A 25,833-nucleotide genomic window follows, 5' to 3' on the forward strand; every position below is an offset into this window, starting at 1 on the left:
GTGATGATACAGATGTACTGGTTTTGCTTGTGTACTATTCAAGCAAAGGGATGCTTGGATCCTCAACAGTGTTCATGCACTCTGGACATCGCCCAAAGGAAAGATCCATCGATCAGAAGCTTGGAGCAGCACTTTGTTAGTGTTTACCTGCATGCCACGCCCTCACAGGTTGCAATACCACAAGCAGCTTGTACAGAATTGGGAAGACAACTGCATTCACAAGACTGAAGACCCATCTGAGTGAGTTAAAAGAAATGGCCAACTTTAGACTGTCTGAAAGCCTAGAGGAGGCTTTTCCTGTGGCAAGAAAGTATGCCCTCCTCCTGTATGGCCAAAAGAAAATGGAGAATGGACCTTCTTGCACCAACCTGGATGAGCTGAGGTACACTAGCATCTACCCCAGATTCATCAGCTGCAAATCTACCCCCAACAGAAGATGCCTTACAGCAACATGTGTTGAGAGCCTTGTACCAAACAGCAGTGTGGTGTCACAGCCATCTGGCCAAGCCTCTTCTCTGGAACCCAGTTGGTAGAGGGTGGAGGCTAAGAGAAGATGGGACCATTGAACATGTGATGTTCCAGAAAGCACCGGCACCTAAGGAAGTTCGAGACATCACCCACCTGTACTGTAAAGATGAAACTGCAATGATGTCAGCAAATGCCAATGTCTTTCAGTGGGCTTGACTTGCACTGAGTTTTACTCTTACTCTTTCCCTGACTGCCCAAATATGATCCATTCTGTCACTGATGATAATGTGGATGAGTGACGGTGATGTGTTGCTAGAATCAACAATCAAGAGGTTTATTTGTCACATACATACCAGGGCATACAGTGAAATGCGGGTGGTCATGCCCGCATCGATTGTGCAATAATACAATAATAAAATAGACATAGAAAAGAAAACAGGTAAGACATAAGATGTGCATGATAAAATGTCAAGACAACCTGAGAAGGCACTGGTTCCTATGTACACTATTATACAATATACAATTTTAACTCTGTCGTTATGGTTTACTTACTATATATAAACTATACTATACAAGAACCACATCTGTTCTTTCCTTAAAGTGACTTTTATATTCTTCATTCCTTTAAAGTGACTTTTCCATTTAGTTTAAAGTGATTGTATAAAGTGGTTGCAGCGTGTGTGTGTGTGTGTGTGTGTGTGTGTGTGTGTGTGTGTGTGTGTGTGTGTGTGTGTGTGTGTGTGTGTGTGTGTGTGTGTGTGTGTGTGTGTGTGTGTGTGTGTGTGTGTGTGTGTGTGTGTGTGTGACACTGTGTGTGTGTGTGTGTGTGTGTGTGTGTGTGTGTGTGTGTGTGTGTGTGCGTGCGTGCGTGTGTGTGTGTGTGTGTGTACTTGTGAGTGGAGAGTTCAGTGTTCAGATGGCCTGGGGGAAGAAGCTGAGCCGGAGTCTCTCTATGCTCGTAGCATGTGTACGTAGGTGCTTGCCTGACCGCAGCAGCTTGAACAGGCTGTTGTTGGGGTGGTGGGGGTCGCCTGTTATTTTTCTACAACGGAGTTCGGCGATTTGCGAATCTGATTGGCCAGTGTCATTTCTGGTCATGTGACGCATACGCCCAATCGTGGGACCGCAAGTTTCTACACTGGTTAGGCTTAGGCGCTCGTTCGAAGTCGGTTAAGGTTAGAGTTTGTCTTAGAGCATGGTGATAGAACGCCTGCCCTGATTCCGACGGTTAAGCTTAGGCACTCTTTCGAAGTTGGTTAAGGTTAGGGTTAGGGTTAGGCGATAGAACGCCATGTGCTTTGCAGGCTGTTCGACGCGGAAATGGGCAAAGACACAGCTCGTCACGCTATTGGGCGCACATGTCACATGACCAGAAACGTCAGTGGCCAATCAGATTCGCAAATCGCCGAACTCCGTTGTAGAAAAATAGGACGCGTGGGGGTCTTTAATTATTCTGCAGGCTCTGGATTTGCACCTGAACTTCCTTAACTGTCTCAGGTGATAGAGGCGCTGTTTCGCCTTTTTCACCACAGAATCTATGTGTGTTGACCATGTCAGGTCCTCTGTGATGTGGACTCCCAGGTACTTAAAACTGCTCACCCTGTCCACGATAGCCCCATTTATCCGCAGTGGCGTGTGTCACCTGCTGTATTCTCCTAAAATCCACGATCAGCTCCTTGGTTTTACCAATGTTCAGGAGTAGGCTGTTGTCCCGGCACCAGCGTGCCAGTTCATCAACCTCCTCCCGATAGGCCTTCTCGTCATTGTTAGAGATCAGCCCCACCACCATGTGTTGTCCGCAAACTTCACTATGGAGTTGGAGCTGAACCTGGCCACACAGTTATGTGTGTACAGTGAATACAGCAGGGGGCTCAGAACGCAGTAGATTGAAATAAAGGTGTTCTATTTCTATTTCAACCTGATTCAATTGGATCTTTGTTTCCATATGAAGTATCATAAAATGTATCATATGAAATGTATAATTTATTAAATGTATCATAAATATATTAACATTATAGACCAGAACATTATCTCAAGTGACTTTACTTTGCAGTAACATTGAATTTGTCAACATGCTTCTCCCCACTGATAATGGGCTTTGGACTGAAGACTTCATTATGTCAATGTTTAATTTTCTTTCTTTTAGGACACCTCGTACTTTTACTGATGTAACTCCCTGACCATGCATGCTATATTTACACATGTGGTATTTCTGGATTCAGCACAACCACACCTTTCCGAAAAAGCGCTCATATGTGTTTCTTTTTTTAAAACTTTGGCCATTCCCCTGGCTCTTTTATACGTTTATCGCATTTATTCTGGTCAAGGATGACCGACAGAAACAGGCTGAAAGGGTTCAGATGGGGGGGAAGACACTCTGGGAAAGTGTACGGCTGCAGTCCGGGATTCGAACTCGCTAAACCCCAGATCCGTGACGAGCACGGTTGTCCCCGGCGCCGAAATAGCGCTCAAGGTACGTGGTGAGCTACTGGAGCTCCCTCATATGTGTTTCTATGACAAGTCATGTCAGAGCTACTACAAAGTAAATGAGAACATTCTGCATAGATATAAATTCTTTACATTTCCGCTTATTTTAAGTATGTGTACATAGGTATATATTTCCTACATGCATAAAGATATTCACATCCAGGTTGTTCTATTATGTTAAGCAACTGTCTGACTGCTAGCATGTCAAGTTTGAAAGCTCTTGAAGCTTGTATTATTAATCTACATGAGTTTATATGTCTCAACTCCCATACGGCCAGGCTATATTTTGGTTATTTTTTCCTTTGTGGGTGTATAACAATATCTATCAATTTAACACGTTTTGCAGTAAAATATTTTTATACAAGAATCCATTTCATATATGGGAGACCTTAGAGATGAGGAAAAACATGGTTGTGTTTTGTTCTACCTCCGGTAGGGGTATCTCAACATTTTGGGGGCATTGTCACTAGGCTATTAACCTTAACCATAGAAAGAATATTGCCATTCTCTAAGACAAACTCTAACCTTAACCAGCTCCTTAACAGCGCCTAAACTTAACCCTTCTAACCTTAACCAACTCCGAAACAATGCCTAACCTTAACCTTAACCTTAACCATGCCTAACCTTAACCGGCGAAAGAATACACGTTAAAAAAACAAAACAAAAAAATTGAAGGGATTTGAACTTGTAACCAACGGACCACAGGACCGCAGGACCGCAGCGCTGCCAGGTGAGCTAAGCTTCGAATGAAAATCATCGGCGATTATGGCTACATAATGCCGCAAGCTCTGCCGCTCCGCTCTGCGGCTGCCGCGCCTGCCGCGGGGCGTGTCGCAGCCAATCAGGGAAAACGCGGAAGCACTCGGGCGCACTCTTCCGCTGTCAATAAGCAATAAGCCTTCGGCGTTTGTACTCGGGAAGCCCCGCCCAGACGTTGGGCTTGCGGCTCTGCAGATATCCCCTATTGGGAGAAGGGCGTGCGCACGCAGTGCAGTCAGTCAGTGGACGGACGAACGACACCCCATTTGACAAGAAGAAGCAGTAAATTGGTCACTGGGTCAAAAGCTAATCAGTTAAAAACATGGCAGACGACAAGGGTGGAAAAAGACGAGGAGAACGTCGCCTAGTGGGTAACGTTGGTTCATTAGATACCGCTGCAGGTTACCGTTGTGTCGCTTAGTTACCTGCAATCTCTGCGATTAGTTAGTTAGCGGGTGGACATTTTCCAAAGTGACGTCGGCTAACGGTTCCCGCGACTAACATTGATTGATTGATTGATTGAAAAGTTTATTAACAGATTGCAGAATGGGTACAGTACAGTACAGCTCAATACATACAATTGTTAAGGGGATGCAGACCAGAGAAAGACTTTCGTCTTGTTTACATCAGGGTCCCCCATTTTCAATTCATCATAACATATATGACATACATGACATACAGATAGACAGTACTGCTACATCTATACATTTATGACATATCAGATTTGCAAATACAGTACTGTTTGTGATACAAAAGTGTCCAGAAAAGGAGTGTATATACATTTGGCATAGAAACTGTACATTGGAGGAGGTTGGTTGGGTGGGGTTGGGTGGGTTGGGTGAGGGCTGTACATTGGAGGTGGGGGGGGGGGGGGGTTGGGAAAGGGACACACACACATTTTACACTGTACATTGGAATATTGACAAAGCCTTACTTGGTCATTTACTGTACAACTAGGTTAGGACATTTGTAGGGGCCAGTTTCGAATTGCAGTCTCACGTAGGTGTTTTTTGAGAGTGTTTTTGAAGGTGGGTAGTGATTCATTACATATAATACAATAAAGCGACTCCCGTAAACTAACTGTCTAGATTTGGCTTGGTCTTCTTTTGTTTTTAAATATTATTGCAAGCAAAATTGTTTAACGTTAGCTAACGAAATCTAGGGTAGTAATAATAATGCCATGTCTATCTGTATGTCATGTTATGATGAATTGAAAATGGGGGACCATGATGTAAACAAGACAAAAGTCTTTCTCTCGTCTGCATCCCCTTACCAGTTGTATGTATTGAGCTGTACTGTATTGTACCCATTCTGCAATCTGTTAATAAAGTTTTCAATCAATCAATCAATGTTATGGATCTTAATTAACCCTCATGTTGTGTTAGGAATTGGCACCACTGACCGTTGTTAGCGGGTCAATGTTGACCCGGGCATAGGCGCCCACTTAATGGAGCATAAGATGCACGTGCTCTAGGACTATTGAACTTGGGGGAGCAAACTTGTCTTTTTGCTCCCTCACTTTTTGATCATATCATATGATATAAATATCCCCCCCCCCAATATATAAATCTTATCTAAGCATAACTACGTAATTTCAATCAAATTAATAATACGCAATGACACTTAATAGCAAGTTTTTAAGTTTCCAAAGATTGCGACACCCCCCTGCCCGATATGGTTTGATCCAGTCCTGCAGACTGAGTGGAGCCCAGTCTGCACAGCGCGCCGCTACAACAGTGCAGCCTCCACTAGTCCAGGTGTAACACAGTAAGCTGGTACAGGCAGGCAGCAGCGTGATTCGTGAACACTAGTTTAGGCACAAGTTCACAACGCACAAGTTACAACAACAGCAGGATTTTCCACTAAGTAAGTTCAGTTGTTCAAACAAACTATTATGTTAGAAGACATGTCTTTACTGTCGAGTGGTAGAACATCTACCACGCAATACAATAAAAGTGTTTCACGGTCCGAAATGCCATCTGGTCATACCGTAAAGGCCCTCCCATAGTCGAGCAGACTGTACACAGAGCAGACTCCGCGGAGGTCCGCGCGGCTCTTTGAGCTTTGATCTCAGCGGACAGCAGACCCACAGGTGCGAAGCGCCTATTTTCTGTCGCGCGGACATCCGCGCCGCTGACTTGGTGTCACACAAAACGCTGCTCGGCGTTTTGGTTGACATCGAACTGCATTTAATGTGACGCCGATCTGCATTTTACTCTGACCACTCGCTCCATGCCAAGAGAGATGTTTGAATGGCTTTTCTAAATGAAGTGTGTAAAATTGCCAGTTTTATTTCGAAATATTGGAAACGGAGATAACATAGAATGTTATCTCCGTTTCCAATATTTTTAAATAAAACTGGTGCTTTTATTTCATGCAATGCGTGTTTCATTTCAGCACCACGCGCTGTCCACCTCAAGCCTATACGGTACATTGCATCTCGCTACCTGTTATTCAAGTGCGTAAAACTTTTTTTGTGGGAAATGTAGTAAAACTGGTGCGAGAAATGTAGGAAATAGACCGCGGACGTCCGCTGAGATCTGCTCGACTATGAAGGCTCAAAGAGCCGCGCGGACCTCCGCGGAGTCTGCTCTGTGTACAGTCTGCTGGACTATGGGAGCGCCTTAAGTCCGTAACTAATAAATAATAATAATATAACGTTGGCGTTAAAGGTGCTCCCATAGTCGAGCAGACTGTACACAGAGCAGACTCCGCGGATGTCCGCGCGGACTCTTGAGCTTTGATCTCAGCCGACAGCAGACCCACAGGTGCGAGTCGTGCGACGCTCCTATTTTCTGACGCGCGGACATCCGCGCCGCTGACTTGGTGTTGACATTGAACTGCATTAAATGTGACACTGCGCGAGCGATTGGTGGCGCGAAGAGAGAGATGAGCCTGTGAAGCTCATCTAGAATAATAATAATCTCTGTTCTCTGTTCTCCTCCATCTCTGTTCTCTGTTCAGTGTGTGAATTATGTTAATCCCACAATTACTCAACTGCACTCAATATTTAAATACCAATGCTAGTCTAAATAAATGTAGACAGACAATGTACGCATTAAAAATATAATAATAATAATAATAATAATAATAATAATAATAATAATAATAATAATAATAATAATAATAATAATAATAATAATAATTCTTTTGTAAAGAAAAATACTTGTTCAGTAAAATAACTTTTATTTATAAATAACTTCCTTTCATTTAGTCTTTTTACCATCATAAAAGGGGGAGGGAGTGCTGGGAGGGGGGAAAATGAATACTGGGAGAATTTCAATTCTGTTTGTAAGAACGTTCATTTCTATAGATTTTTTCCAATTGATTTATGCGCATGTGTTTCCCATGTTCTGTTTATATTCTTGTCATTCTCTGAAAATAGGCTATATTTACAGCAGACCCTGTTATTGTTCCTTGTTGGTATTTTTTCTCTCTCTTATTAAAAACTTGGCCTATTTGAAAGGAGATTGATTTAATAAAAATAAAAGAGCGAAAAATCAATATACAGTATATATATATTAATATATTATTATTATTATAGTAATTGGCTATCATACTGCATATCATACTTATAGTGAAAAGAGCACCTTTATTGGTCAAGATTTAAGGCTCTATATTGCAGGAAATTGCACGTACAGGTTCATTAAATGAAAACCACCCCTTGCATGTCACTAAAAAAAAAAAAAAAAAAAAAAAAATTGGAATATTGCACCCCCACTTTCAACTATAACTAGGCGGCCATGGACCCGGGGTCTAACTCAGTCCTGACCACTAAAAAGAAAGGAGTATCACTCAATATAGTTAATACTACATCCATTCCTAAATCCTAACTAACATTATATGCATTCATAACCATATAATCCCATTGTAATTAGATTTTATGGCCCCCGAGACACATCATGTCCCTTATTTTTAAGATGAAAATTAGGTTGTTTTGATTTGATTTGATTTGCATTTGTCTCGAACATAGAAACATAAAACAAGTTTAAAAAACAAAAGGGTAAAGCCCTGCCCCTTCCTTACAATATTTGACATTATAATTTAATAAAAATAATATAACAAATAATAAAAAATAAAATAAAAGTACAGTTTTTTTTATTTATCCAAATGAGAAAAAATAATAGGCAGTCACATTACTGCTCAAGCTCCTCTCTCTTATGTGTCCATAAGTGCTTGTTTATAGCTACCTTTAAATGTATTGATATTTTTGCTTAATTTTATACTCGCATTTTCCCAAAACAAACCAATAGTATCCAGCTGCAGAACGGCAGACCAGCCGCACTCTCAGACCCAAACGCATTTCCTTTGATTTAATTATACATCAAATGATTTATGAAGTTAACTTTTCACCTGGATAACGTCAACATTCAGGGTGAATGTAATGTGAGAAATTGGGATTAAAAAAAATAAAAAATTTGGGTCTGAGAGTGTGGCTGGTCTGCCGTTCTGCAGCTGGATACTATTGGTTTGTTTTGGCAAAATTCTTCTGCTCTGTGTGACAATAAATGAATGATGATATGCAATTTAAAACCAAAACTAAGGCCTCAGTATGAGTTTAAGATGTGAACATGGTCATGTTTGTTGAAAAAGAAAATGGCAGATTTCTTTATTTTTTTTCGATCACGATCTTCGGAAAATCACGTGATTGGCCCCGATCACGTGATCGGATCGGGACATCCCTACTTTTATCCAAAGCAACAAATTATGCAACAAGTCAAACAGTGTCGAACTTGAGTGCATAGTAGTATAGACGTAAGTAGCATAGTAGGTAGTAGTATAGGCATCGTAGCATAGTAGTAGTATAGATATAGTTGCATAGTACATAATAGTAAAAGACCAACGGTACCTTTTTTCAGTACTTAACTATCTGTAAAAAAAAAAAGTATTTTTTCATTTGGAAAAAATAAATAAGTTCAACATTGTTATTTATTTAGAACATTTTGTTATGTATTGTTGTAACACACCACACAAAATAAATAGCAAATCACATAAATTATTTTACTTTCTTCAACTCATTTTCGGTTTTTATTTATAAAAGATACGGGAGGAACAATAATATAGTTATAGGCTATTATTTATTCAATATGTCAACGGAAAATAATGCGTAAAGGTAGCGCCGGTTCGTTTACTTCCTGGTTGGGCAGATATTTCTGACGGGAACGCAAGTGGAACAACGTCAAACTCTCTGTGTAGGAGTCCGAGTGTGGGCTATGATTTCCCCCATTGTATCCTCCCATTGAAGATCAAAAGTATCACAGCCATGGGTGAAAGACTATTCTTCCTGGTGTCCTAACACACAACCTACAAAATTACAGTACATTACATTACAGTAACAATAAAAACATAAGAAACACCTTAGCCTAAGCGCACTCTCAACATCTTCAAAATCTCAACAACAAAAAAACACACAAAGGCTCCAACCACAAATACAATACTAACTAAACTAACAATACTAACTAAATAAATCAGTAACTCAGCTGTATTTCACCATTCATAACGGCATCCTTCAACTTTTTCTTAAAAGTACATTTGTTGCTGATCATCTTTATCTTCACAGGTATACAATTCCAGTATCTAAAGGACGTGTGTTGCTTTTGGTTTAGGCTTGGATTTGGAGAACCCGGACGCTGACCTTGGCCTATGCGGTTGGGTATTGGTCCTATTATCCATGCTGCTGACACTGGTCACTCTGCCGCTCTCCATATGGATGTGCATCAAGGTAACTACTTGGCCTTTTCTGAATCCTGTTTGAAATATTGTCAATTAGCCATCATCACATACTGAAACGGGGGGGTGAATCTGTCCGGCATATTCAAATCTCTCCGGTCATAATGGCCTGTGAAAATAATTCATTCCAGTGTGCCTTCAGAGGGAGGATTCTCATTTGCAGTCTCTCTCCGAGTGTCAAACTAGCTTAGCTCTGAGGGTCTCTCCATTCAGTTAACTCGACAACACAGGCAAGAGTCTGAGTCTTCCGTGAACAACATTGCCACTGAGCTAGTCTGACACACTGACTCCGGCGTGAGTTATGCACACAAGTCTATTGTCGGGAGCTATTTTATTGTTGGCAGAGGGTAAAGGCCCCCCTTCCGTTGAAACCAAATTAATTTAAGTGCAGAGGCAATTCCTGTAGCCAAGGTGTCCCACCCTGCCTCGTGGGTGGCACAGGAAACGCTGGTCTAGCATGTACACCGCAAACGGATCCATTGTGTCATTGTCATCATGTGTATTTTACCGAGCAAATTGAAAGGAGAGCAACCTACGTCTTTACCCAATGTAACCACCTTTCTGCTTTTGTTGGGAGTCGGACACGAGTGCAGCAGGTGGGATGTTGTTCTGTGTTTACACTTTTGATAAAGGAGGATAAAGGGTCGGCTAAGTGGGCAAACAACGAGAGGAAATCCAACAATTGCCCGTCCTTTGCTTTGTCTCTCCCCACACAGATTGTGAAAGAGTACGAGCGAGCGATCATCTTTCGCCTGGGGCGCATTCTCCGAGGAGGGGCCAAAGGGCCAGGTAACAGACAACTTGCATGCCTTGGTTTCTGGCACGGTGCTGCTAAAAAGGACAGACTCGTCACGAATAGATTTCCCAGTGCTTCTTGTGTCGTGTACAACACTATCCCTTCCACTGTTCCACCCGGTCTGTGTCGTCCCCCCTGAAGCTACAGGCGTCAAGCTAAAGTGCTGCCGTTGGCCGTATTCACACGGTGGCCATTTTGCTCTTGCTTCGAAATGACTGTCTCGCTGTAATACTGAGAGATAAACTCAATAGTACAGTGCTGTTTTAACTTGCACTGCTATTGCAAGACTTGTGATAAAGATACCATAGAAAGACTCATAGCCTCGATTAATTAAATTTAATTTCAAACCTTTATTTAAACTCGAAAGGCAACTGAGGTTTCCCTCATTTGCAGTCACGTCGAGTGTACATACAGAAATTAGCACAAAAAAAGCATATCAATTATTAACCACATAGCATATAAAATCGCAACAAGAAGAGGCAAAAAGCAAGGATAACAAATCAACTAAAACATGTACAACTTAGTTGACAAATTATTGGAGATCAGGGTTTTAAACTCTGCAACAGAGGGGACAATCTCAAGCTTTAAGGACCGTTGGAGTTCATTCCATGAGCTAGGGGCTTCATAGCGAAAATGCAGATTTACCCTGTTCTGAGCAAATTCAGGTGACCTTAAGGACCAGCCACTAGTCTCCAGAACGGGTTCCATAGGTTCCAAAATTCCATTCCAATAATGAAGTGTAAGGAGGTAGCTTACCAACGAGGGCCTTAAAAAAGAACAAATACCAGTGTCTGTTCTGCCTCTCCGTTGGAGAGGGCCAACCAACCTTCTCATAAAGGACACAGTGATGAGTGTCGTATCTATCATTAGTGATGCATCTGAGGGCAGAGTGACGACAGAGTCCAATGATTCAGTTCAATACTTAAATAAGAAAAAAACAAGTTTAAGATTAAATATGTATTTATATAGAATATATCATTTATGAAATAGCCTAATAACTTAACACAGAATCCAGGATTTCATGCTCATATCAGTTATGATAATACATATTTGAGGTGATTGAAGTGTAGGATGTGCCAATGGAAAATAAGCTCCCTTTTTCTTAGATTAAACTACCTTTATATGTCTGTTTTTGCTACAGTCACTTAGATTAAACTACCTTTATTTGTCTTTGTTTCTGCTACAGTCACTTAGATTAAACTACCTTTATTTGTCTTTGTTTCTGCTACAGTCACTTAGATTAAACTACCTTTATTTGTCTGTGTTTTTGCTACAGTCACTTAGATTAAACTACCTTTATCTGCCTTTGATTCTGCTACAGTCAGTGGTAAAACATTATCACCATGGCATTAATTTCCCCTATAAACAATGATGTATCCATTGTTAAGAGTTAACCCCTTTGGCTTTTATCATAAAGTATCCTAATAAGACTATAAAATGAGGGCTACAATCCCCCGTAGAACCAAAACATTCAAAAACCAAAACATTGCGCCAGAACCAAAAAAAGAACCCCCAACCACCAGTTACCACCACCACCACTACTACTGTATGAAGAAGGATAGATCTATGGTACGCTATGGTTCTAGCTTCATCAGAGGAAGTTAATGGTTAATGGTTAGAGGTGAAGCTGCCTTGACCTAGTTCCCTTTCCTGTTTTGCTGCATCTCGATGGGCTGTCAAACCTTTGCCTCTTCTATAAGACACGAGGGGTGCAATTTAAACCAACAAATGCTCTGTTTTCCGCTTTTGGTGCCCTACATACAGTGAGTAATGGGGCATTTTCACTGTAAAAAAAACATGCCGTGGTGTGCTGTGCTGTCAAACCGAGCTCACGGCTTCCACTGGCGATATGTGCATGTAGATAATTATATGTTTTATATTAGGCTCTACCTACTTCATCCGATTGTGAATAAATGAATAATCTATTTTTGTGCCATACACTTGTGGTCCATTCGCCCATTTTCATTCATTCAGTTATCATATTTAGTGGAGTTAAAATGATGGGAGGCAGCGCGCGGATAATTATCCTACAGCTTGGCCTGTCTCAAAATGTACTGTAACGTGTGTCTCCTGTCGGATATAAATATGAATCTTTTCCAGCCGGCACAGTAGCCCATAATAGTCCACATCCGACGTCTCGCTCTTCCTCTCACAGTCAGCCCCGGCAGACCCCCGAGGAAGACTCAAGTGTGTAGACTAATTGAGCTGCTCGAAAATATTTTTTTTAATACGAGCAATAACTGTCTGTGCGGCGTGCCTCTGTGTTCCGTGGCACATCGTAGATCCATCATACCATCATACCATGGTGTCTTCCATGCGTAATGTCTGTGTATGGATTGATTCTAGGGATGCTCGATATTGGCTTTTTTACTGATACCGATATTCCGATATTGTCCAACTCTTAATTTCCGATACGATACCGATATCAACCGATACCGATATATGCAGGGTTTCCCCCCAAAAAAACGGAATAATTTCAGATAACTAATAATTTCACTGGATGCATTCAAAAGGCTTTCTAAATGTAAGCATTATCTGTGCAAAATATGATAATTAAAAAAGTTAAAATTAACATACAAGTTGTTGAATTAAACCAACATGCATACTTTTGACAATAAATAAAATAAGAATTGGTTCTTACTTGCTTGCCTGGGTAAATAAAGGTTAACAAAAAAAAATTGTTTTTTTTTTGTTTTTTTTACCGATACCGATATTTTCCGATATCACATTTTACTGCCGATATCGGCCGATAATATCGGACATCCCTAATTGATTCAAATTCAATAACCACAAGTGAAAAGCTTTACATAGCTTGTTCCGATTACCTGATTAGAAGGTTCCATTCGGTTGGCGAATTTACTTCAAAACGGTGATGAAGTGCACAGTTTAACATCAATAATAAATGTCTCGTTGGGATTTGGACTGATGTTCCCTAAGACTGCTGCCACGAAAAATAGCTCGGATCACCGGCGCCTTCCGCTTAAGACGTGGTCTTGAGTGGGCGGAGACACACGTGTCACTTTATGGATACCAATATTGTACAGCGCAGGCGGATCTGTACCCAACCAAATTGCCAATGCACCTGCGTCAGCGCTTGCACGGAAATAGAGCCTCGTGTGTCCTGGTCAAGAGTTTCACCTGGATCTCTGAATCACTGGCAAATCAAAATATAGGCTCGTAGGCCTTTTTACTAGTCTTTTGCTGTTCACTATTATTAATCCTCCCGTCAAGAGTTCTGCCAATGAATTTGAGAATGAGCACATTTCCAATCTCATGTTTTGGTTTTTGGTGTCGGGACTCTGGTGGAAAGTAACTAAGTATAATTTTGAGGTACTTGTACTTTATGTGAGTATTAATTTTAGGGAACGTTGTACTTTCACTCCACTACATTTCAAAGAAAATATTGTACTTTGTACACCACTACATTACTAGTTACTTTAAAGAAAAAATATTTTGCATAGAAAACAAGAATTGATGAAGTTGATCTACTTTCATATTTGAAGCCTGCCTACTTCAGGAGTTGTTGAACGTAATCGGAGCAGACCACAGTCAGACCCAGTCCAGTAACTGGACCACATAACACTATAGCGCTTTTCTAGACACTCAAAGCGCTCTCCACAATGTAGGGTGGAAATTGCCTCCTTCACCACCACTGGTAGCACCCAACCTTGGACTACGCAGCCTCAATGGCTGCCATACACTGGCACCAGGCACACATCACACCACACAATGGCTGAACGGCTCAGGAGACGGGGATTGATATCAGCCAATTAAGGGGAAGGGATGATTAGGTGGCCTTGATGTCAGAGACCTGATTGGGAATTTGGGCCGGAACGTCGGGGAACCCCCTACTCTTTGCGATAGGCGTCCTGGGTTCTTTAACGACCGGGATTCAGTCAGGACCTTTTACTTAAGTACGATTTTGAATGGAGGACTTTTACCTTTACCAGAGTATTATTTTATCTGGGTATTTCTACTTTTACTTAAGTAAAGGAACTGTGTACTTCTTCCACCACTGTCGGGACTAATATCCTTTTGTTTATGTTTGACACATGAATCGGACCTTTAACAGTAATGAGCTAAGCCCAGTATTTTAATCCCATTTGCTAATTAGGGCTAGACATGCTTTTCCCCGGTCTTGAGCGCTGATGTTTTGGTGTTCGGCATCAGCAGTGTGTGTTGGTCGTGGTGGTTTTGCTGCAGCCTGTGGTAAATGTCCTCATGGTCCAGCTCAAGCGTTTATCATCCTGGTCCCTTCATTCTAATGCACTTAAATCATTACCCCCCCCTCCCTGCTTTATGGCTCCCCTCCCCCATAGCCTGTGTTGCTATGATAATGACTAGTCTGTATGTGATTACCTTCTTCAATCTTCTTACTGAGGAGCAGAGCAGAAGACGGCCGTCTCTCTATTGTCAGAAGGCTGAGTGTCCAAGAGATTAAAGCTAGAGTGTGCACTCCTTATCTATACAATACAACCAAAGTGCTCCCACTGCTACCACACCATTGGAGGCAAATTCAGAAAACTACACTGCTTCTTCCTCGTTTCAGATTCAGTGGTGGTTGGGAACACTGCAGTTTCCGCATTGGTGCGAAAGAGTGATGGGGGATCTGTTTTTAGTTTAGTTTATTAGGATCCACATTAGCTACAACATTGCAGCAGCTATTCTTCCTGTGGTCCACAAGGAGCATTGTGACAGTGCAGCATAACAACTTACATGTTGTTGTCGCTACTACGCTGATTGATGGATTGATTGATTGAACATTTTAATTAACAGATTGCAGAATGGGTACAGTACAGCTCAATACACACAATTGTTAAGGGGATGCAGACCAGAGAAAGACTTTTGTTTAAATCAGGGTCCCCCATTTTCAATTCATAATGGCATTTATGACATACACAACATACAGATATTATACAGATATAATAATCTAATCATCTAAACTAATCTAATCATGACATTTAAGACATACATGACATACAGATATACAGTACTGTTACATTTGTGACATACAAGATATGCAAATATCCTAACAAAATATATACATACGAGGGGAAGGAGACTGTACATTGGTAGGGGAGGGGGGGGGGGGGTGGGTGGTGCAAGCATAGGGAGGGGGGCGGTTGGATTATTTACAGGGGCCAGTTTCGAATGGCAGCCTCCCGTAGGTGCTCTTTGAGAGTGGTTTTGAAGGTGGGTAGGGATTAATTTTTTTTTTACGGCTGTGGGTAGGGCGTTCCACATTGATGTGGCATAATTGCGAAACGTGTTTAGTCCCTTGTTTGAGCCGAATCTGGGTTGAACATGATTTGTGGAACTCCCTCTGGTGTTGTGGTCGTGGTATTCACTAGGGATGCCCCGATCGATCGGCCACCGATCGTTATCGGCCGATAATCAGTATAAATATGCGATCGGTGATCGGTGATAATGCTTTATTTTCGCCGATCGTCAAAACCGATCTCACTCGCTGTCGCTGAGTTCTGTCTCAGACACCGGGTGGTGCGGCGTCTGCTCATCCCTCCAGCCCCTCCCGCACGCATGTAAACACGGCTCTAGTCTAGTCGGACGGGACACGGGAGGACAGCGTCTCCCTGAGCTAACGTTAGCTTAGCTACCGTTACAAAATGACCCAGTCAACTATTCACTTTTAGTTTAATACATGATGAGGCATTGTCTAACCGAACGGTATCTAGCCGGCCAGCTACCGATAGCTCCTGACATCAACAAACGCTCCAGCAAGTCTAGTAGAGACGTGTATGATACCTCAGCTAGCTCACGTTAGCGCAAGTTAGTTCACTGTTCAAAACGAAATGTCCCATTGAACTAAATAATTCACTAAGGCGTTGTATTAACGTTATATATCCGGCTAGCAGTAGCTACAGATAGCTCCTGATATCAATGTCTTATAACACTGATTCGATGCGTATTCGAGCTGAGGGCATGTTGAATGTGATATGACCACAGTAACGTTATACCAATAGGGTCCAGCTGCAGCGCAGGAGAATCCTGGCCGTAGCTCGAGGCTACTCGAGTATAGGTCCAGCTGCAGCTCCGGAGAATCCTGGCCGTAGCTGGAGGCTACTAGAGTACACACAGACAGTGGAGCTTGTTGCGTGGTGGCGATGTCTCGCAGATAATACAAGTACAAGTCTAATTATATAATATATATATTTTATAAAAAAATATATATATAAAATACATTTTAATTTCTTTTAATCAAAAACGATCGGTATCGGATCGGTATCAGCCGATATGGCTCACGACGATCGGTATCGGTGGCAAAAAACGTGATCGGGGCATCCCTAGTATTCACTGACCTTTGGGAAGTATTTCGACATGTACATCGGTACCTTAGTGGTGTAGTGTATCTTGTAGACCAGGCCCATTGCAAGTTGCTGTACTCTGTCGTCTACTCTAAGCCATCCTAGGTTGTCAAAGTGGGCAGGGGTGAGGCTTAGGGTTTAGGGCTAAGAGAGCTTGTATTGATCATGTCTTTGTTTTATCATCGGTGGTGAGAGCCAGATTGGACGAGGGCAAGAATACATTTGTTTGTTTCGTTGACTTTAAAAAAGCCTTTGATTGGATTAATAGAGAGCTTTTAGATTATATGTTAATTTGTTCTGGTATTGATGGTCAGATGAATATTTTACTCAACCTTATGTAATGTTAAACTTAAAGAGAAGACGGAGGTCTCTGTGTGCCCAGTTGAGGTCTGGTACCCTGCCATTGGCTGTGGAAGTGGGTAGATTCCAAGGTAAACCTGAGGAGGAGCGGTTGTGTGTTCTCTGTGATCTGGGAGTGGTGGAAGATGAATATAATTTTGTTTTTTATTGCCCCTTGCCCCAACCGATTTGAGGAGGGCTTTATTTGAGAAAATTCAATTTGTGAATCCGGATTTGTTTTGGCAGTCTGAGAGTTGTATGTTGAGTTGGCTTTTTGTGGAGGAGATTTTCAGTTTTGCAGGATTTTTGTAGAAAGCATGGCACTTGAGACAAAACACACTATATCCTATATAATTCTATATGAATTCCTCTTGTTTCTTTCTTTGTTTACATACATTGTTTATAGCTTGTTATATTACATTTTTTTTTTTTTTTTTTTTGTGGCCATCTTGGTCTATATAACTTATTGTCAATGTCAAGTATACTATTATATACTTATTTTGTATGTGTCTTGTAAGCCCATATTAGCTGGGCATACACCTGTATGTAAGACACGGAAATAAAATACATCAATCAATCAATCAATCAATCAACTACTGTTCACGTGACACCGCTCGCTTTACGGCATGTATCGGATCGGAAAATACTTCCTGTTTTTACGATATACCATCCTGTGAATTTGGCCAGTATCGAACCGATACTGAATATCATCGGTGCCATCCCTAGTACATGCATGTTTAATCTGTCAACAATGGTGATATTACTATCATGATAAGAGTCGACAAAAATATTTGTCAAATAACACATCACATATGGTTTACCATGTATTTTTCTGAAATCTGATTGGCTCTGGGGGGGTCATATGGTTTGGATCTGGGGGTCATTATGGTTTGGCTCTGGGGGGCTCATATGGTTTGGCTTATCTAAGTAACCAAGACTCCATGTTGGCTGAGTTTTTTTTACCAGGACGGAGCCTCTCCCATCAAACTACCGAAAAGGCTGAAATACGATCTTCCACGATTCCAGCACAGCCTGTTAACAATCCCAGAAGATAATAATAGCCCACTATCCGTCTGCCACCGACCCCCACATTCCTTTGGTGCCCTAAGAGTCAATGCCAACGTTGTGTTCAGGGTTTGGTTCTCTGTCTCTTTCTCTCTCTCTCTCTCTTATTAAGTATTTTGCTTACACTGAAGCATTTTATATGACCTAAACATAAAATCCGGGCCACGTATTTGTCAACCACTTGTACCCCGACGTTGTATCAGTGGTACTCCCAACTACTCAACATTTCAACGGAGAGTCTTTCTGTTTACTGGGGCTGACATCAAGAATAGAAAGCGACTTGGAGTGAGAATAGTGCATTTTAGGTTCCAATCAAGTTCTTGATCAGTTTTTGGCCGACGGTTCCTAGAGCTGCTCTGTCGTTTCCCCTCCTGACAGAGGATATTTATGATTCTGCACAACAAGCTGTGCTGGATGCCACTGTGCCGGATGCAGTCAGCATGAGTGGAAAAACACAAGTGGCTTGTAAAAGCAGCTAATGACTGTACCCTCGCCTTGCTCTTACTGTGCTGCTGCAGCAGCAGGACTTACGCTGGTCTCGTACCACAATTGCACTCATTCCTGACTGTTCAAACACATTTAGATGAAGATGCAAGATGTTCCGAGTTGAGACGGATCGATAAATGAAGCCCATCTGGGGGAAATCCCCGGCTATCAAGGCTGCTTTCCTGTGTGACCACGCGTTCAGAATCATATGTCCGGGTTATTCACCACAAATGTAGTTTGACACTCGTGACTCTTCCAGAGGTTCTCGCAGAGGTTCCAGAGCTCATCGCTAGCGCCAACTTGAGCTGACATTGTTGTTTCGACTGCATTTAGTAATATGGATATTCTTTTTCATACGTAATTTTGGCAAAAGATGAAACTGTAGCAAGTAGGGATGTCCGATATTATCGGCCGACCGATATTATCGGCCGATATCGGCAGTAAAATGTGATATCGGAAAATATCGGTATCGGTAAAATTTTTTTTTTTTTTTTTTTACATTTATTTAACCTTTATTTACCCAGGCAAGCAAGTAAGAACCAATTCTTATTTTATTTATTGTCAAAAGTATGCATGTTTGTTTGATTCAACAACAAGAGATATGTAATGTTAATTTTTACTTTTTTAATTATCATATTTTGCACAGATAATGCTTACATTTAGAAAGCCTTTTGAATGCATCCAGTGAAATTATTAATTACCTGAAATTATTCAGTTTTTTGGGGGGGAAACCCTGCATATATCGGTATCGGTTGATATCGGTATCGGTATCGGTATCGAAATTAAGAGTTGGACAATATCGGAATATCGGTATCGGTAAAAAAGCCAATATCGAGCATCCCTAGTAGCAAGCAATAATGTTGGGAAACATACAAAAATAAATACGTAGAAGAAACTACATCTGGAAGGTTGCATCCTGCACCTTGAAGTGTTTATTAACCAGCTTGTTTATGATCCCACAGGCCTGTTTTTCATCTTGCCGTGCACCGACAGCTTCATTAATGTGGATATGCGCACGATCACCTTCGACATCCCCCCACAAGAGGTCAATTACACACACACACTCACACACACATTTTATTTATGTCTGCATTTATTTATTTATATTTCCAGTTATCCAGACATGAACGATGTCTCAAGATGTTTTCATAAAACTACCAGTTACTGTATATTATATATACACGCTTCACTGGCAGTCAAGACGGTACATGAGCTAATACTCTCCATGCACTTCTGAAAGACCACATAACCAGCATACAGCAATTCTCACCACCAGTCATTTCCAATAACATTTTTGCAATTTGTACATTTTAGTTTTGTATATTTTGTATAGACCTGTTCGCTGTATACAAACATATTGCGTTCGAGCCAATCAGCAATACCAACTGAGTCACGTAAAATGAACAAGTAAGGTTTCTATGGAGAAACCATGACACTCTCCTCACCCTGACTAAAAGTAGTTTCAAACGAAAACGGCTGGATGTCACTTTGCCAAATCGGCATTGGCTGTGAGTGGGGAGTCTTTCACCTTTTACATATCTAGCTTTGACATTGATTGATTGTTTAGATTGCTAGCATGGCTAACAAATGCAAATGTATTGTAGTCTGCCCCCGTTGTTCTGACCAGGATTATGTTCCTTTTGCCCCCTTGATGCACGCGATCACGGAGTCTGACGTATAGAGCGAACAGGTCTATATTGTTTTGGTCTTTTACTCTTTTACTGTATGAAGCACAATCTCAGGAGGGTCATACAGAACCAAGCATTTCACTATAATGTACATAGGGATGTCCGATATTATCGGCCGACCGATATTATCGGCCGATATCGGCAGTAAAATGTGATATCGGAAAATATCGGTATCGGTAAAAAAAAAAAAAAAAACAATAACAATTTTTTTTTTTTTTTTTTTTTTTACATTTATTTAACCTTTATTTACCCAGGCAAGCAAGTAAGAACCAATTCTTATTTTATTTATTGTCAAAAGTATGCATGTTGGTTTAATTCAACAACAAGAGATATGTAATGTTAATTTTAACTTTTTTAATGATCATATTTTGCACAGATAATGCTTACATTTAGAAAGCCTTTTGAATGCATCCAGTGAAATTATTAGTTACCTGAAATTATTCCGTTTTTTTGGGGGGAAACCCTGCATATATCGGTATCGGTTGATATCGGTATCGGTATCGAAATTAAGAGTTGGACAATATCGGAATATCGGTATCGGTAAAAAAGCCAATATCGAGCATCCCTAACATGTACCTTTTATATGTGACAAATAAAACAGAACATGAACTGTTACTGTAGTTGTGACTGCTTGCTATATCCACATCCTCAAAGTTCCTCCTGCGCCCCATAGGTTTTGACTAAGGACTCGGTGACGGTGAGCGTTGACGGCGTGGTGTACTACCGCGTCCAGGATGCCGTCCTGGCCGTGGCCAACATCACCAACGCCGACGCTGCCACCCGCCTGTTGGCCCAGACCACCCTGAGGAACGTCTTGGGCACAAAGAGCCTCTCTGAGATCCTGTCCGACCGCGAGGAGATCAGTGCCAGCATGCAGGTAGAGTTATTGCCTAGCTCACGCCGTTATCCTGAGCAACTTAACAATATGTGCAAAACAGTCCAATAGGTGCACATTTCAGGTATAAAGTTAAATATACCAGTAATACAGTTCAAGTTGTTTTTTAATGACCGCACGATTGAGGTTGGTGGAATTACAGCGTGGTAACGTTGGACAAGCTCGGTTCAGCAGAGTCTGTAACATCAAATGCATAGCAGACGTCATCATCCAATCCATCATCATAATTATCATCATCATCATGATCAACTAGCAAGACACAATAATAAAAAAAAACTGACACAGGTGATTGAGGCAAAGTCTGTCTAAAGAAAAGTCTATTCACTAGTCTCTGCCGCCATCTTGATAACACTAGCACTAAGGGCACATGACTCCCAGCTTCTCGTTCCAAGCCCCTCTCCCAGGATTTAAAGTCTTCTGGCGGCACGGTAAATCTGTGATTGGCTCTTTAAATTATGTAATGTGGGTTCTAATGTGCATAGAGTAAAGTATGAGAGAGAACATGGATGTTTCCCATTTCTAATCAATTTCTCTGTTACTGGGTTGCACTTAGGCATGGCTAAGCAAGGAATTTAATGTCGTCATTCAATTCCATGTCATCTCATGCACCAGTCGTATGTAGGAGAAAGATGATTGATGTGCGCTATCTCTCCGTAAATGTCCTAACCCAACCCCCTCCAATGTACAGTAATTTACCTAGTATGGTTTTGTCAATATTCCAATGTACAATTTTGCTTGTTTGTACAGTGTCTCCCCCCCCCCCCCCCCCCCCAATGTACAGTTTTGCTTGTTGAGATAAATGGGGCTCTTTTGCCTATAGGTTGCTGTTTGACGACATTACAGGCTCTACCTTTAAGCTAACTACCAGACTGGGGTACACCTACAAAATCTTTGTTTTTGATATTAATCACAGTTAGTTGAGCAAATTAATTCGAATTAGCTCAAAAGTGTAGCATAGCAAAGCTAATGCTAACCCGTTCATGTAAGTGAATGGAACATAAAACAATTGGCTTCATACTCCAGCAGGTATAGTTAAATAAAAACACAAATTTGGGTGGTCTACCCTAGTCTGCTAGTTAGCGTATTAGTCAAGCTAACTACCAGACTACTGGAATAGTTGATAATTAGCTCAAAAGTTTCACATAGAAAAGCTAATGCTAACCATGTAATATAAGTTAGTGGAAAATGTTAAAACAAGTGTTAAATAATAAAAACTGATTTGTGTGATCTATACTCTGCTAGTTGGATGATTAATCAACCTTGCAAACCACGTGGGGTCCATTTGATAGTGTAGGCATGTTAGCTTGTATAGGATGCAGAGATAAAGAAGCCCCTGTTTGGTCCTCAGTCCACCCTGGACAACGCTACAGATGACTGGGGCATCAAGGTGGAGCGCGTGGAGATCAAGGATGTCAAACTGCCCGTTCAACTCCAGAGGGCCATGGCTGCAGAGGCTGAGGCTACCCGTGAGGCCAGGGCTAAGGTATGCTCTCTCTCTCTCTCTCCGTCTCTCTCTCTCTCCGTGAGATCTCTGGCCATTTCCATATGAGGGGTACTTACGTTGACTTGCCTGAAATAGCTCTTGAAAGTCGTCAAAGTAAGCAATCGTATGTTTTCAGAGATGGTCAAGTGATTATTACCAAGTGATAGTCTCATGATGACGTGGATGTCTTTTGGGCTCTATCCTGGCAACCATAGATAATAATAATAATAATAATAATAATAATAATAATAATAATAATAATAATAATAATAATAATAATAATAATAATAATAATAATAATAATAATAATAATAATAATAATAATAACTTTATTTGTATAGCACTTTTCATACAGAGGTTGCAGTTCAAAGTGCTTCACAACAGTAAAAAATACAGGCATAAGCGAGCATAAAAAGATAGACAGGTAGAATCACAGTGTTTCACATTAGGATCTAGCATCCCAATAGGCTCTCCGCTTACAGTTTTCAGTAACACAAATAGTAAAAATAGTTTAAAATGATTCAGTTTAAAAATAGTCAAAAAATTATAAAATAGAACGGACATAAAAAATACAGGCATGAGCGAGCATAGCAAGATATGGCAAATCACAGTGTTTCACATTAGGATCTAGCATCCTAATAGGCTCTCTATTCAGTAATACTCCTGTAATTCCCAACATACTTCACAGTACATATTGCTGTAACTTTAGTGATATTAGATCACAGGGACACAAACCCACACTGTAACTTTAGTGATACTAGATCACAGGGACTCGAACCCACACTGTAACTTTAGTGATACTAGATCACAGGGACACGAACCCACACTGTAACTTTAGTGATACTAGATCACAGGGACTCGAACCCACACTGTAACTTTAGTGATACTAGATCACAGGGACTCGAACCCACACTGTAACTTTAGTGATACTAGATCACAGGGACTCGAACCCACACTGTAACTTTAGTGATACTAGATCACAGGGACTCGAACCCACACTGTAACTTTAGTGATATTAGATCACAGGGACTCGAACCCATACTAAATAGTGGGACCTATTGCATGAACAAATAATCAGTGTTTCACATTTGGATCTAGCAAATAATAAAAATAGTTTAAAATGATTCAGTTTAAAAATAGTCATCAGTAAGAAGTAAAAAGTGCAATAACCGACACATGAATTTGATAGGCAGTGTATAAGAGTAGGCAGGGTAAGAATAGTGCAGGTAAATACAAGTTGTGTCAGGATATCCCTGATGTTTCCTCTTGCCACTAGGTGGTAGCAGATATCTATCAGTGAAATGCCTGAGCAAAGAGATAGGTTTTAAGCTGTCTTTTAAAGATGTCTAGCGAGTTGGCTTCCCTGATGTTTTGGGGTAGTTTGTTCCATAGTTTTGGGGCATAGTTGATAAAGGCTGCATTACCGATCCTCTTTTGACTGCTTCTGGGAGCCTCTAGTAGTCCAGCAGCTGATGATCGCAGTGTTCTTGCTGGTGTGTAATTTATTAGAGTGTTGGCGATGTAGCTAGGTCCCTGTCCATTTAGAGCTTTGTATGTAAGGAGAAGGACCTTAAAGTCAATTCTAAATGTTACAGGAAGCCAGTGTAAAGCAGCTAAGACTGGACTAATGTGCTCTCTCCTTTTGGTTCTAGTTAGCAGTCGGGCTGCAGAGTTTTGGATTAGCTCAAGCCTCTCTGTGGTTTTCTTAGGGAGACCTGTGAAAAGTGCATTACAGTAGTCTAACCGGCTAGATATGAATGCATGAATTAGCTTCTCAGCATCGTTCTGATTAATAAATGGTCATACTTTTGCTATATTTCTGAGATGGAAGAACGATGTTTTCGTCACTTTGCTAATATGAGAATTGAAGTTCAGTTCTGAATCTATGATAACCCCAAGACTAGTGACCTCAGATTTGATCCAAGGGGTTAGTCCCCCCAGGTTTTTTATTAATGTTTCTCAATGTTAAGATTAATTATTAATGTTAAGATCAGCCCGTAGCAATACATAGGACACGCTAACGAACACCAGAGGTGTTTCTGTTCTGTTGAAGCGTATAGCCCAACAACAGATCAAGTGATTGGGTTACTTACACACATTATTAGGGGAGTATTCTTTTAGTTTTCAATATGCACAAGCAACGAGGGGTCTTCTAGCAGAGGAGCGTGTGATCTGGGTCATGTGCATGTGTTGTACATGAGAGTTGGCAGCCGATGCGTCGCTCTAATTGGATCTCATCTATTCATTGAATCTGCTGTTCAGAGAGCTGCCTTTGATTCATTTCCTTAATCATCTGTTTTCTTCCTTCTCTCTCAGTGTAGTTCACTTGATGATGTGTGTGGTGCCTGCTGTGGAAATCCCTCTTCTCTCTCTCTCTCTCATCTTCCCTCTCTCTCCGTCTCTCTGAAGGTGATAGCTGCGGAGGGAGAGATGAACGCGTCGCGGGCGCTGAAGGAGGCCTCCCTTGTGATCGCCGAGTCTCCCTCCGGGTTGCAGCTGCGCTACCTGCAGACCCTGAGCACCATCGCCTCCGAGAAGAACTCCACCATCATCTTCCCGCTGCCGATGGATATGATGCAGGCCTTCATGAAGCGCTGAGGAGGACGCTCGCACACGACACGCACACACACACACACACACACACATCGGCCACCGGAAGGCCTACACAAAGGCCCTCAGAGATGCACGGACATCATTCTACTCCAACATCATAACTCCGGGGCTGTGGAATGCCCTCCCCGACCGCATCTGAGAGCACCACAGTCCGTTGAGGTTTTTAAAAAAGGGCCTAAAAACATTTCTTTTTAACAAGGCATTTGCCTGAATTATTCTTTTACTTTTACTATTTTTACTTCTATTAATTTTTATTATTATTTAATTTTTATGTTCTTCCATTTCATTGGTTGTTTTATTCATTTTAATATGTTTTTATTCATTACACTTTTTTTATCCTTATCTCCTGTAGCACTTTGAGATTTTCACAAATATAAAGTGCGGTACAAATTGAATTTATTATTATTATTATTATTATTATTATTATTATTATTATTATTATTATTATTATTATTATTATTATTATTATTATATATACATACACACACACATATATATATACACACACACTCTCACTCTCCCTCCCTCCCTCCCTCACTTACATATTTACCTCTCACCTATATGTACCTCTCACCTATTCCCTCAGGCCAATATCGGTTAGGTCAGTGCTGGCTAGATCTCGGCTTAACCTTTACAGGGATTGGGTAAAGGTCACTGTTGATCTAGATGGATATTATTCGTGTGCGTGTTTACACTATATA

At 41.1% G+C, this 25,833-nt stretch overlaps 1 protein-coding gene across 2 annotated transcripts; it reads left to right on the forward strand.

Annotated features, from left to right (window-relative positions):
* The first annotated feature begins 3,958 nt into the window (after positions 1-3,958).
* stom (stomatin) lies at positions 3,959-25,608 on the forward strand. 2 transcript variants are annotated; one of them, XM_084325189.1, is made up of 7 exons: positions 3,959-4,085; positions 9,321-9,436; positions 10,161-10,233; positions 19,416-19,498; positions 20,815-21,018; positions 22,385-22,519; positions 24,929-25,608. In XM_084325189.1, exons 1-7 carry the CDS (start codon positions 4,037-4,039, stop codon positions 25,115-25,117), a joined length of 849 nt encoding a protein of 282 aa, XP_084181315.1. In that variant the 5' UTR covers positions 3,959-4,036; the 3' UTR covers positions 25,118-25,608. The 2 variants fall into 2 exon arrangements, with proteins under 2 accessions (XP_084181315.1, XP_084181316.1); XM_084325190.1 differs by having other exon boundaries at positions 3,963-4,081.
* The last annotated feature ends 225 nt before the right edge of the window (positions 25,609-25,833 follow it).

Source organism: Notolepis coatsorum (genome assembly GCF_963971535.1).
Source record: "Notolepis coatsorum genome assembly, chromosome: 11".
NCBI classification, from domain to species: Eukaryota; Metazoa; Chordata; class Actinopteri; order Aulopiformes; family Paralepididae; genus Notolepis; species Notolepis coatsorum.